The 13927-nt window shown below is 41.6% G+C and overlaps 1 protein-coding gene across 10 annotated transcripts in view; it reads left to right on the forward strand.

The window, feature by feature from the left end:
* The window catches only part of POMT2 (protein O-mannosyltransferase 2), a 38458-nt gene that overhangs the window by 19781 nt on the left and 4750 nt on the right, over window positions 1-13927 (forward strand). For 3 of the 10 annotated variants that reach the window (XM_030032366.2, XM_030032375.2, XM_041120141.1), the window contains 7 exons: window positions 516-592; window positions 1777-1848; window positions 2062-2121; window positions 2334-2439; window positions 4336-4476; window positions 5102-5216; window positions 5803-10925. In XM_030032366.2, coding sequence (XP_029888226.1) covers window positions 516-592; window positions 1777-1848; window positions 2062-2121; window positions 2334-2439; window positions 4336-4476; window positions 5102-5216; window positions 5803-5908 — 677 coding nt within the window. In that variant the 3' untranslated portion in view covers window positions 5909-10925. Of the gene's footprint in view, window positions 1-515; window positions 593-1776; window positions 1849-2061; window positions 2122-2333; window positions 2440-4335; window positions 4477-5101; window positions 5217-5802; window positions 10926-11834; window positions 11985-12996; window positions 13164-13927 lie in introns of those variants that run through there. The other 7 variants (XR_005931409.1, XR_005931406.1, XR_005931404.1 and 4 more) reach the window with 7 other exon arrangements.

The raw sequence follows: 13927 nt of genomic DNA on the forward strand, positions 1-13927 counted from the left end.
ATTATTCGATATAATTTTCATCCCATGAATTGCAGATGACTTGGGCTGAGTTCTGAGTTATTAAAAAAAACTAGTGTTCATCCTTTCAGAGCGACTGTATGCAAACCAAAGGAGAGGAATCCTGGGCTGTTGACTTGATAGTTTCCTTGTCTGTTGTAATGCATTTTGCATTCCCGCACTCGTGGCTCACTTACGGATAAACAGCAGCCTATGAACAATATGTCTCTAATTTCAGCTAGAAATACAAATCTGTTTATTTCATGGGCTTTTGTCTATTTCTCTTGCTCCTGGAAGTAAAGGAGGAAATCTAGGAGTACATCAGTTGTGAAATTCACTGGGGGATACTTTTGACTGCAAGCCTCTGTGTTTAGAATATGAATTAATTGCACAGGAAATTTAAAAGAGGTGCTAGAAGCAGATTTGTCACAGGAGGAGAGAGTTTAGTTTATTATGAATGAGGCAAATAAAAGTAAACCATACAGACTTCTAATCTATTTTTCTCTCTTTTTCTAAAGTGCCCAATATCAGCCTGGATGTCTTGAAGCCCTCTTTTGCAGAAATTCTACTAGAATCCCACATGGTTATGATCCGGGTAGGATATCATTAATTCTAGATTAGAACTTTCTTCCTCCTTTCTCTTGCATCAAAAAGAAACAGCATTTTCTGAGATAATCTGGGTGATGGCTGCAAGCTAGGGCAGAATTTACGTGCCCCAGCAACCTACTTGAATTTATACTTAGAAAAAGGGGTGGTCTTGCAGCTAAATCTTCCAAAAGTTTGGAAGCCTTGGGCTTGGTGCCTGGCTCTGCTGTTGGTGTGATCTAGCTACAGCGTAGTTATGTAATCCTTCTACTACTGAAATTTGGTTCTGTAAAGGAGAGTTGGAAATTTTCCCTACCCTACTGGAAGATTTTAAAGTTAAATTAGTATTTGTGAGGCAGCACGATATTACTGTGGTCAGAGTTGGGAAAATTAGCTAAACAGACACTTAGGAGAACAGCAAATGTTTGGATTGAAAATGGAAAACTTCTAAATTTTTTTTTTTTTTTAAATTCATTGAGGTGCTGTGTTTTCTGCTTTCTTCTTCCCTATTTATCCCTGAATATATATAAAAAAAAAAAAAAAAAGCTGGATTTAATATTTTCAAGATGGACTGCTCTTGTGGTCTTTCCCCATGATTGTTCTCTGTGCTCTTGGCCACAGCCCTTCTGCTTCCAGCTCCTCAACCCTTTGTCTGAAGAATGAGAAGTTACTATTCTGAGAAAGGAGTCTAAGGTTTTATTTGCTACTGTTTGTAAAGCTCTTCTCAGATCCTTAAGAGAAAGAAGGTAGTCAAGCAAATCATTATTAATGCTAAGCATTTCCATGGCAACCAGTGATAATGCTGTCTCAGGTAAGGAAGTACCTGTGTGAGTTTCCATGGAAATAATCTTTGAGGCTTTTTTTCAGAGTGGAGGGAAACCTGTCAGAGTAGTCTCTTAATGAACAAAGATCTTGCTTATGCAACATGTGTCCTCATTGACAGAAAAGGTGGAGAAGAGAAATGAGAGAATGCTGCCTCTAATGGTACCCAAAGAACATTTTCACTTGTACAGTAATATTAAAACATCCATTGTCCTCATTGTGGCCATCTCCAGAAGATGATGTGCTTATGTAGTCAGAAAACAGCTCTACTCAGGAAGAGTATTCATGTATGTTTGTGTACCCAGACATTTCTGGGCAGGCTTTGCAGCATAACTGCCTGCTCATTTAAATTTTATCTTGACTTATATGTAGGGAAACAGCGGCCTCAAACCAAAGGACAATGAAGTTACATCCAAACCTTGGCACTGGCCCATCAACTACCAGGTATATTGATCAATCCACCTTACTTTCTGTTTTCAAGTGCTTTTGCTGTGCTTCTTGAAGCATAGCACCTCTTAATGGCACTGAAGATGTTGTCAGCTTTATTTTGTAGCACCTGAGCTGCATGGATGGGAATTTGTCTCACCTTTGACACTGCGCAAAATACAAACTGGACTGATGGAAACCCATTTACTCCCTTCTGCTCTGTTTCCTCAGGGCCTGCGTTTTTCTGGTGTCAATGAGACCGATTATCGAGTTTATTTGCTGGGAAACCCGGTACGTTGGAGTGGGAGGTTCCAAGCCAATGTCTTTAGCAAATTTTAGCTTAGTCTTGTGTCTGCCAGCAACAATAATGCTCTTCCTCCTCCTCTTCCTCCTTTTAGACTGTCTCTCTCATTGTACTCTTAAGCTTGCATGTAGCTTTTTATTTCCTCTCACATGCACATGTCCAACCTAAAGTCCCAAATCTTTCTTTTTTTCCTGTGTAGGTGATTTGGTGGCTAAATCTGGTCACTATTGGGTTATATCTTCTGATAACAGTTTCCACTGCAGTGGCCCTGAAGAGAGGTGTCCAACTGACATCTGAACTGAAAGGTGAGGTCAGTCTTCCTATCCTGCCTGCGCTATAGAATCTCTATTATAACATCCTGGTTTCCTGATAAGGAAAGCTCATCTTGGGACTCCTGTATTAAAAAAAAAAAATAAAAAAAAAATAATCTTTTTTTACATTGCATTGAAACCTTGGGGATTGAACAAAATAAGCTCAAGGCAGCTGTATGTATAAAACACTAAGCTATATAGTGCTTTGAAAGTGTAGCAGTGAACGATGTGACTGTTAACAAAGGGTTCCGTACTGGAAATAATCACTCTTGTGAACAAATCTTGCTTTTTGCATGGCAGACCATTCCTGGTGAGTTGCCAAATTTTTGAAGCCTTTAAGACTTCATCAGAAATCCTGAAGTCAGCAAGGGCCCTGAGACACCTACTTAGCCAAAGAGAAGAGCTCTGGAAGTGACTCACAGGCAGAAGATGTGATCAGTGGCTCCTCAAAAGTCTCATGCTCCTTTGCTGGAGATTTCAGAGCTGCTCTGTGTATAAGCTGGCATCTTAAGGTGATCCAAAGATGAGTCTCAGTAGGCTTTTGCTGCCCTGTTTTCTGGCAGGAGACAAGGGTTTGGATTAGTCAGTAGCTCATATGCCAGCTCTGCTTTGCAGGTGATCACCCAGCCTACCATAGGAGTTGCATATGAACTGCTGAAGAGCCAAGATGCTGGCCATAGTTGCTCTCAGTTCCACTGATTACTGCAGCTCACAAATGACCAGATGTATATCTGTTGGAAAGACTATAATTGATCTGGACATATCAGTAGGAGAAGGTGACAAAACCTGTGTCAGGGAAACCTTCCTGATGCAGAGATCTACTGGTCCCATGGTTTTTAGCTTGTTCTGCTTAGCAGGCTTCCAAGGTGTTTTTTTCTAGTAGAGATACTTATCCCACACATGTTACTGATAATAGGCTTCCTTTTCATAAATGCCTTTTGCAGGCACCTTAAAATTGTATGGATGGCAGGACTTTGTGTGCCAAGAGTGGGAAACCACTGAGCTTTGGTTATCAAGTAATGTCTACAAGCAAAAGAGTGGGAGCTTCATATCTCAAATAGTTTACTAGTGAACAGGACAGATCTTCAACAAAAATACTGCAGGGTGCTACCTGTATTGGCTGTGAGGGAGACAGACCAGTTGGATTAATGCCCTGCTCTCAAGCTCTGCATGTGCTCTGTAGTATGCATGGCATTTTGAAATGAGAAATGTTTCCCGATATTTATGCAAAGCAAATGACAAATGCAAGAGATGCAATGATCCTTTATTATGTCCAATGCCAAGGTTATAGAGCTTTTCACAAACCCTAATAAGTCATACTTTGACCATTCCAGTTTACATCGATGGTTGCTTCATTTTGTAGATCTCTTTGTGGGAAGTGAATTCTAAAATGTGATGTGAAACTATTCAATTACATAATAAGTTATTGGCTAAACTGCATGCGGACACCAGAGCTCTCAGTCCCTTCCCCAGGCTCTGAAAGCTAGGCAACATTTCTTTACAGGAAAGGCTGGCAAAGTGATCATGTGGATAGCTTGTAGTCTGCTACAGAGAGAATAAAAAACATCAGAAACTGGAATGATCTCATTAGTCTGATGTATGTCCTGAGAAACTGCAAGTTTGGTCTTAACATAGAGCGTGGTCAACCTCCTGCCAGTCCCTTGAGACTTATGTCTTTGTATATCTTTTCTGATAACTGTTCTCCTGAAAAGTGTTTGTATGTTTATAAAGAATGCAGCTAGGCTGTTGCAGATGCTTGGAGCAATTTCAGACCAGTACATGACTTCCTGGAAAGATCATTCCTGTTGAGTTTACTTAATGTGATAACGTTTGCAAATAGGAATGGTAGTTGAGTTTTTCTCTGCTGAAGTCTGTTTATTTGTGTTCCAGAACTGTCCAGAGTTGTGCTACGTGGTGGAGGGCAGATCACGCTGGGCTGGCTCCTTCATTACCTCCCTTTTTTTATGATGGGACGAGTTCTCTACTTTCACCACTACTTTCCTGCCATGCTTTTTTCCAGCATGTTGACAGGTAAATACTAGAGTCTGAGAGAAGACAAGGCAGGGAAACGGGTGAAATTCTGTTAAATGGAATGTTTTCAGACTAAATATTTTTTTAATAGGTTTTCTGCTTGCTTGTGCAAAGTGCTTGAAAACATTGACAAATTCAATATGTTTTTCACAAACCAGCTTGCAGTGCCAAATTGTCTTTTTTTGTTACCACCCTGAAGAGGCAGTCATGTCTAGTGCTTAGAGCATTTAAATTTAGAGATATGATTTCTATTCTCTGCTGCTTCACTGTTCTTATATATGCTTTTATACAAGTTACTTCCCTTTGTTTGCTGCCCCACTTTTCTGTCATGTCTGTTTATAATTCAGTCTTGGTAGTTTTTCCGGTGATTTTGTACCAGCTTGCTTAGCATCTGGGGCCCTGATCTCTCTTGCATTTATTCAAATGGAAAGGTAGGAAAAAAGAACCTTCTGCTGGTACGAAACAATCCTGATAGTTCTGAAGGTTACCAGCGTAAATGAATTTTAAAATTGACAAGGTCTTCTGGTGTTAACAGAGCTTTGTGAGCCCAGGCTATGACTGAAAATAGCAGCTCTGTTCTTTCACCTCTGCATTGCTCCTGACTTCTACCTTGTCCTTCTCTTAGGAATCACCTGGGACACACTACTGAAGTTCTGTGCTGCGTTCTTGTCACCCAGCACTACAGCTAGAAAAGTATATGGAGGGGGGTTCCTGGCACTGGTTCTGCTCATCATGTACAGGTGAGTGCTGAAAGCTGAACTTTTCCTGAATGTGCGACAGTCACTGTCTCAATGGAAACCTTACTGCCTGTTAATTATCCTTAGCCTTTGTTTCTGCCTCTCTTTTTTTCTGCTGAACTTGTCAGACATCATCAAGCCCAATCCTAAACCCTCACATTTGATTAGATTCAGCATCTATGTCCCAGTAATGCATTATAAAACATTTTTCCATTGCAGGGAATCTTTCTTTTATCCCAGCACTCAGTGTCAGCACTATTCTCCTCCAAACCTGCAGTTCAGTGGTTTCTGATTCTAGTCCCCATGCTAGAAGGTGCTAGATCCCTCAAATACAGGCAAATTCTTCATTGCTGTACGTTTTCTCAGCTGGCTTTTCTCCAAAGCTGTTGCTTTCTAAGAGAAAACACCACCTGTGATAAAACTGTGTACTATGTATATATTGTGTTCAGCAGAGATTAGAAGGTCCCCAGTGGAGCTTAGAGCAGCCCAAAAACAAAGGTCTCATAGAACATCTGTATGGACTAATCTGCAATGTTCTTGAGACAGAAAACTGTGCAGTCCCTGATGGGCAATTGGTTTCTTTCCACAGCTTCTACCTCTTCCATCCTCTGTCCTATGGGATGATAGGACCCATGGCCTCTGACCCTAGCAGCCCCATGGCAGGGCTCCGGTGGATGGACTCCTGGGAGTTCTAGAGCCAGCGAAGGGAGCCTGGGAACAGCGGATGAGAAGCATGAGATCTGCTGCATGTCAGACTGATTCTGGTGCTTTGGAATCATGTGACACTAAAATGTCCTCTCTGGAGAACTCTGGGTATAGTAGCCCTGTTGCTTTGGCATTTGTTTGCACTGCCTGCATTGGAAGATGCAGAGGATGACCACGAGAAGGTCTTCTTAAAAAGACTCATGTCCTGAATCCTTAGGTTATATTCCTGGACAACTGGCTGCTTAAATCCCAATTCTTTCAAGCAACATATATCAGTCAAACAGCAGTGGCATTCCAGCAGTCAGACCAGTACAAGTTGGAGGCTGTGTGTAGTTGCATGTTCACAAGTATGCGCGTGTCTTCCTTCCTGTAATCTAAACACCGTTACAGTTTGAGAGCCAGACAATGTCTGAGACATTAGGACTTTTATCATGATTAACAACCTTTCTTATGGTGAGGTTTTTGAAAGCTTCATATAGGCATCTGGGGACCTCCATTCTACCCTGCCCTGGCTGTCTGCATTTTTTTTTATTCTGACCCTGAATTTTTACAATGTGACTGAACAGGGTCTACTTGACATCTCCTGAGCCACTGTGCCTTGCCTGTCTCCCAAGCCCTCTGCAGACAGAGGAGATGGAGATTGTTTATCCCTCTATACTTCCTTGCTTCCTGGTCACCTTTAATAATTGATAAGAATCACCTAGCAGGCCTGTGCTCAGAGCCAGACTGTTCCAGCTCAGCACTTTGTAGCTTCTTTGCAGTTCTGTCTGAAACTGCTAAGGAAATTACAGTGGAAATAGCAGGTGATTTATTTTCTGCCCCAGTATGCTGTGAAGACCAGCTTCTTGGGTGTGTACTACAGACTGAAATGATAGCTTGGAAATTTTACAGACAGCTATCATTCATCTTTTGATCCCAGCTATTCCAGTGCCAGTACCTGTGCTTTTAGGGGGAAAGCTTCATCTTAATGAATGTAGCATCTGCAAAACTGGCTGTCAGTGCCACGGTATCTGCTCACTGTATTCCAATATTGAGCAAGTTCCCTTTCATAGATAGCTGAACATCAAATTACTGTATTGAAGGAAGTGTGAGGCCAGGCAAAAATTCTTTGTCTGTTAAGTGTCAAGAGCCATTGGATGTTGAATCTACCCCCTCCAAGAAAGCGGAATTCTATTTATCAGGTGCCTTTCTCCAGTGTTAGGTCTATTTTTGTAAATGTTCCTTTCATTCCATCTCCTACTCTTCACCCAATTTAAATTTCTTGTCACAGTTCAAGGTTGCTACCTTGTAGCATCCAACATGAATGACCCCAGCTGTGTTCCTGTCTCAAGAAGTAATATTTGCAAAACTCTTTTGTGTATGTTTCAAGGAACTCAAGCCTTTCATTTCAGAGTTCTTGCTCTGCTTCTCAGCCTTGCATCAAAATTACAGTTACAAGGAGAGCAGCAGGTGAGTGTGTCTGTCTTTTAAACGTGAACCGTGCATTCATTTCTCTTACCAAACCTTTAATCCTAATGTATTTCCTACAACACAGAAGGGCTGCATTAGCATAGTTGTTCTGTGGGGGGGACTAAGACTTCAGTCAGACTTGCTTTCATTCCTCACTATTAGAGATCCATAGCATTGTTCAGTAAGGCAGCTGCTTGCTATTGTTAAGGCTCTGGCTTGGTATGTCACATCTCTCTCTAGAAGTTGACTCCTACAGACACTAACTCAGATGGTATGGACCTATGCTTTTGATTCTAAAGGTTTTGAGTTAATCACCTGCTGGTAATGCATGGTGGGAAGTCATTGCACTAATTAGCTCCTGAGTTTGATGATTCTTTTCCACTTGCTATTGCAGGAAGTCTTCCCACCTGCATGAGCCAGGGGTTCATGGAGGTGATATATATGCAAGAAGGATGAGGGAGAAGGCTGCAAACTTCTTCAGATCCTGCTTGATCTGACAAGCTGCAAATTGTTAACTGTTGACAATGTGGCATGCAGACAGTGCAGTGCTGCCTTTGTAGCAATATGATTCAGCACCTTCTACTCTTGGTGAGATTATTGGCTTAATACCTTGCTATCCTGAATATGAGCTTTCCCTAAGGTAGTCCCATTGCCATGGGGAGGATTTGCCAGAAGAGCTGATAAAAGCCATGATTTAAAGTGCAGGGTTTTTTCCAGCACATACAATCACAGACTTGCCCTTAACAACAAAAAAACCGAAGAAACTTGTGAGTGTTTTGGAATGACAGTTTCTGACACTCTTTATTCATCAAATTAAATCTGTGGGAAAGCAAAAATCAACTCAGTAACCATGGTTACTTCAACTATTATGAAGAGGTCAGCTTTGTAGGAGCTGCCTGAGGAAGATGAACCAGTGTGTTCCTTGACCAGGGTCCCTGTATCCTTTAGTACTAATAATTTTTAGGCTGGGGATTGGCAGCTGAGTTTGGGGATTGGCCAGCTGAAGGTGCAAATGTCATGCTCCCATCCCACCTTCCCGTGCACAAGCCCAGCTTCTGTTTCAATACAGGCAAAGGTTTATTTTTCTTTAGGACTGCCGTTTCAGAAATCCTCTGAGAGCACTTGATTGACATTGAGACTAATCTATTTCTTAGGCCTTTTATGCTGGTAAGGGGATGGAGGCATACAGTGAAAAAAATCTAGCTATTCCACAAGAGGGAGCAACCTCCAGCAGAATCTTTTTTTTTTTTTTTTTTTTTTTTAATTTGGAGTTAAAAGTATTAAAAGGTCTACATTTGAAGACTAGAGGGCAGACATTTCCTCTGCACCCTCTGGACTCCAAGGGTTGGGTTTTCAAGTAAGCGTAAATTGATGTTGGTTTGTTTTCTTTCAGGAGAACAATACTGAAAAATTATTTTAGTTAGAATTTGGCCTTCAGTATTTGCTTCTCAAAACAAAATCTGTCAGGCCATAGCTGGAACATAATAGTAACCAGTATTTTGTGAGGTCAATAAAAGATGATAATTGGGATTCCCTTGCTGACTCTGACTTAAAATGTCTAAGTGGTGCAGACATGAGGCAATGGGTGCAGGGTACTCTTTGCTTTCTGAATGGAATTTGGACTGCTTCAGTTTTTCCATTTGTGCTTGTGGAATGAGTTCAGGTTCATTTTGAGGACTGCTTATTAGTCGTCTTCCCCAGTCATGTGGAAAATAGCTAACAGTGCTTTCTGAGGCCGGAAGATGCTATTCTCTGGTGCAGCTGCTATCTCTGAGCTTTGCTCGACAGGGCTCCTTTTATCGCTGGCAAAGTATTTCATCAAACTGTATCCGTGGATTCAAATCACAAAAAGCTGCAGGCTGCCATATTCCCTGCTTCAAATTCCTTTTTATGTGTAAACTCTATTTTCACCTCTGCAGTCTTTGGAGGATGGATAGAAGGCCTTTTGGCTCATCTAGCTTCATCCTAGACTAGACAATCCATCCATCTTAAAAGGTTTCTGTTAACAGTCGCTTCAGGAATCTGATGCACGCACGCCTATTGCAGCAGCAGGGACTGGCCTATTTCCAGGAACTGGACTACTCATGCTATGAGACAGAAATGTGACTGGGAGGAGGATTTGAATGGAGATTCCTGTACCAAGGTTGCCCTTGGTCCAGGTGGAGGACTTTGTGTCATGCACTGCTTACCAGCATCATTCACAGCCCTGTGGGTGGGAGAGCCACCACCACACTCTCATCTGCAGAGAGTTTTCTTTTTGCACCTTGACTGGAATGACTTATTGATGCACAAAGGGCATTGACAGGATCTACCTTCTTATATCTCCCTCCTTCCTCCTGCTTCTTCAAGTATGCCCAAAGTACAGAACATGCCTTTGCTTCTCCTCCAAATTAAAGGCTGTGCATCCATTTCTTACGGGTGTCTGAACAAGGGGTAGGGCAGGACACCTCGTAGTATCCTGAGTGGATGAATACCTGTCACGTGCACTGAGAGCAAAACCAGAAACTTGTTATGGAAAAGTAAACTAATGTGTTATTTAACAGTTCCCTCCTGTCCCTCCATTATCCCTCTGAGCATTGTTTTTGAGGGACTTGAGAGTGAACCAGCTGTCAACGTGGAAACACAGGCATTTACCTGAAATTCTCCATTGCCATGCTTAGCAGTTTCCGTTCCAGAGGCCGTGCCTTTTGTGACTTACACTCTGGGTTGGCACTCTGCGTGCAACTACCATTATAACACTGTTTCCTCCTCTCAGGATCCTGCTGGCAATGTGAAAATCTCCCTAGCAGTACCCTGTGCCTCCATCAGCTGGGAAATATAGGTAAGATTCCCACCCCCCACCCCCACCCCTTTACAGTGAGTGGCCCCACACATTAGCAAGTGTGTGTCATGCAAGCAAAAATGTGTGGAGTGTTAGAACATCATAAGGCTCTTTCCTGCTGGGAAAGGAAGGCTGAGGGTAAGAACACCACCTCCATAGCACACTGCTCTCTTTGGGGGGCTGTGGGCTGCAAGCAGTCAGGACTGAGAATTGTCTCTGTCTTTTTTGAAGTGCTAAGACCTTGGTTGCATGGTTGGTTGTGAGTTGCTTTACTTTTTAAACTCCCTTATACTCTTTACTTGAATGTCAAGGGCTACAATTTCACAAATAATATCTGAGGTAGGTGACATATTAGCACAGAAACCACTCCTGCTGAATTTGTAATTGGTCCTAAGACTGCCAAGTGAGTTTATTGTGTTTTACAAGAGATGCTGTTTAGAGCCATCCTTGGAGAACTTGCCCCAGACTGAGCAAGAGTTTGGAACAGCAGTGACAGGGATTCTTTTGTAATTCTGTCCTGTATTCTGAACCTTTCTTACTAATGCTGTGTGTATGTGTGTGTGCGTGTGCGTCTGTCCATAAACTGAATGTCTTTTAACTAAGGTGTAATTACTGCACCATACGGTGTGGATGGGAGAATGTTTCCTTGAGCTATAACTGTATTTTGTACAGGAGATAATGGAAAATGAGGTAGAATTTGGAATTTAATTTTGTAATAAATACTTCTTTCAACCATTCTCTTTGCGTCTAGATCTTGGGGTGTTTTTTTTCCCCTTTCCTCTCTCCCTCACATGCCCCTTGAAGTAGCAACATGAACTTTAAATGGACCCATTGGAAAGTTTGATGTAGGACAATGGTGATCTACATCAGCTTTTAGCACACAAGTGTTGCCGGACTGCAATTCTAGGAGGTCAGGTTTTACTGCACTCCAAGCAATGTGCTGATAAGCACAGCAGGAAGTGAAACTGGTACATTTGGATGAGAATAAAGTACTGTCAGTTGAAGCAGGTTTACTTCTCCATGTTAAAGATCTGTTAAATTGTAAATATGTATAGTATGTCAGGTTTAATGGGTATATTCATCAGGCTTCTAGTAGATTGCCTATGGACACTTCATTTGACACATCAAGCACTTTATTCAAGAACACAACATTTTTCTATAAGTCATTCTTATGTTGAATGTGTAGTGTCCATAACATCAGACTGATGCACAATTTTGTACAAATGAGGCCCTTGCTGTGAACTAAATGTGAGAGTCTGTAATAAAACTGGAATGCTGTAAATTGGAATCTGGCTCTATGCCAGGCTGTAGTGACAGGGTAGCATATACTTTTGAGTGTAGTGTAACAAGGGGTTGCCATCCTTGGGGTGGAACTAGCTGGGGAAAAACAAAATACAGCCTTCTTATTTGGGGCTACACATTGATGCCCAGATCGGTGCTGGAGGAGAGCCAAACCAGTCTGTTTAGACATGTTCCAAGGGCTGCTAAAGTAAAGCCAGGACAGCTAGAAACTGGACTATGGACTGCACAAGGTGATACAATAGGCTAATAGGTGGTTACTGAAAAGCCTGTTGGCATCTTGTATTGCTTCAGAAAGTGCAAGTTGGTCTTTGGATATTGTCTGATCGGGGCTATTGTTCCGGAAGGAAGGACTGCTGATACAGAAGCTGTGCTAGAATGTAGGGACACCTCCATAAGGAAAAGGCATGAAGTATTGTTCAGAAAATGCTGATAATATCTGAAGTAAAGTTTTACTTCTCACTGCCCTCTAAAGGAAGAATGGGTTCTTTCTGCAGGTAAGTGATCTCGCGTGTGTGAACACTGGTGACTGATTTCATTGGCATTTGATTTGAACCTGCCAGGTTTCTAGCCTTCTAAATTCCAGCCATCATTCTGTTACGTGTTCCTCAACAAGAATGAGGCTTTTTTATAACGTGGTCTTTTAGTGCAGATTTTGTGCTCTGTCTTCAAGCCGCTGCTTAATCTTCTTTTTGCTAACCAAATAGAAATTTTCAATGCAGGTTGCTTTCTCTAGCCCTCAGTCTCCCATGCCTCTTTTCTCTTTTTCTTCAGTTTACCCATTTGGCTTGTCAAACTGTATAGTGTCTTCCAACATCAGTCTCCCCAATTCCATCTGCTGAAATAAATCTTCATTGCTCCTACCACTGCTTCCTGGTTTACATCCAAGGATTGTGGTTGTCATACACTTTGGAGTTGTTTTCTAATACGCCATCTCTAACTTTGTAGCTCTGGCCCATGTAATGCATGCTCTGGAAATAGAAAGTTTGTGCTTTATCTGAATGGGCATAGTCTACTGAGTGTTATGATTGCTGTAAATTGCTTTGTCCATGTTTACCATTCTTGCAGTCATTGTTTTATCTCCAGATTTCATCCAAAGCTAGTCATCCTGCTGTCTTGCAGCTGACAAAAGGTAGTTTGTAGGCTTCATTCATCTGACCTTTTTTTTTTTTTTTTCACCGTGTATTTTAGGATGAGGTAGTTCTGAAGTACCTGGGTTTCTCCATTGACCAGAAAGGCGGGTTAAGTTACTTGCCCATATGAAGGCATCTGTGTTGGGTCAGCTGAGTCCCACCCTGGCAGTGTGCTGATCCCTTGGAATGCTTTAGGAACAATAACTATTTGGCTACAAGGTGGAGAAGGAAACTAGCTGAGAATTGGGAAGGTTGAGATGAGAATGTGAACATGCGTAAGATGGTACATCTTTAAGATTTATGAACTGTGTGAGAACAGCCAAATAAAGCCAGTGCAGCTGAAGAAAGTGAATTTAAACAATTTGATAACTTCCAGGCAAAATCCCATTGGAAGCAAGTCTGAGGAGCAATATTTGAATAAAGTCAACAGGAACAGAAGCACCAACTATCCCAGTGCAAAGCAAGGCCAGGAAGAGCCAAAGATGAGAAGCTGAGTAGCAAGTTATTAATTGACTTCAAATACAAGAAAGAAGCATCCAGAAAGTAAGAACTCAACTTACTAAGGGCTGCTATGAAAGAGTCATGCGGAGGGGGGAAGCAAAAAGGGTGCTTCACAAAATGAACACATAATGAGGAATATCAAAGTTAATGAAAAACTGTCAGGACATAGGTAGTAAGAGATGGATCAAGAATTAGACCACTACTTTGCAGAGACAGAAAGGCATGAACTGATGGATCACTCTGAAAAGTTGTACACCCATCTTCAAATGCTTTTTATAATAAATCCCCTACTGGGTTTTTTGTTATTTTCTCTATGCTGTTTTTTATCAGGCTAGTTAGTTTCTTCCTTACTTACTCAAAAAGTCCAAACAGGATGATTATTGCCACATTTTATACTCTATAGCCTACTGAAATTTCATTGTTTCAAGCATTATTAAAAAAAAAATAACAATAAGTAGGTTGGAGATCCCCTCAGGCAGCTCTTGTAGGACTCATGGGTGCAAGCTATCTGTGCCTGCTGATTTTAAGTCTTTATTACTAACAGTTGCTGTTTAACATCCTATTTAGTTACTAATGGATTGGAAAGTGCTTTATGATGTGGCATAAGTACATCATTCTCCTCAAGACAGAGCCACAATATTTATTCAATGCTTAGGCGTTTTTGACTCTGGAGTTTGCAGGTACAAAATTTCTCACTGAACCGGAGAATTATTTTTGACAGAGCCCCCAAACTGGAATGGCTTAGGTAGGTGAGGAGAAGACCTGAAGCAGGAAAGGATTCCACACATAGAAGCCATAACACATGG

The sequence above is a fragment of the Aquila chrysaetos genome, chromosome 2 (genome assembly GCF_900496995.4).
Source record: "Aquila chrysaetos chrysaetos chromosome 2, bAquChr1.4, whole genome shotgun sequence".
Lineage (NCBI taxonomy): Eukaryota > Metazoa > Chordata > Aves > Accipitriformes > Accipitridae > Aquila > Aquila chrysaetos.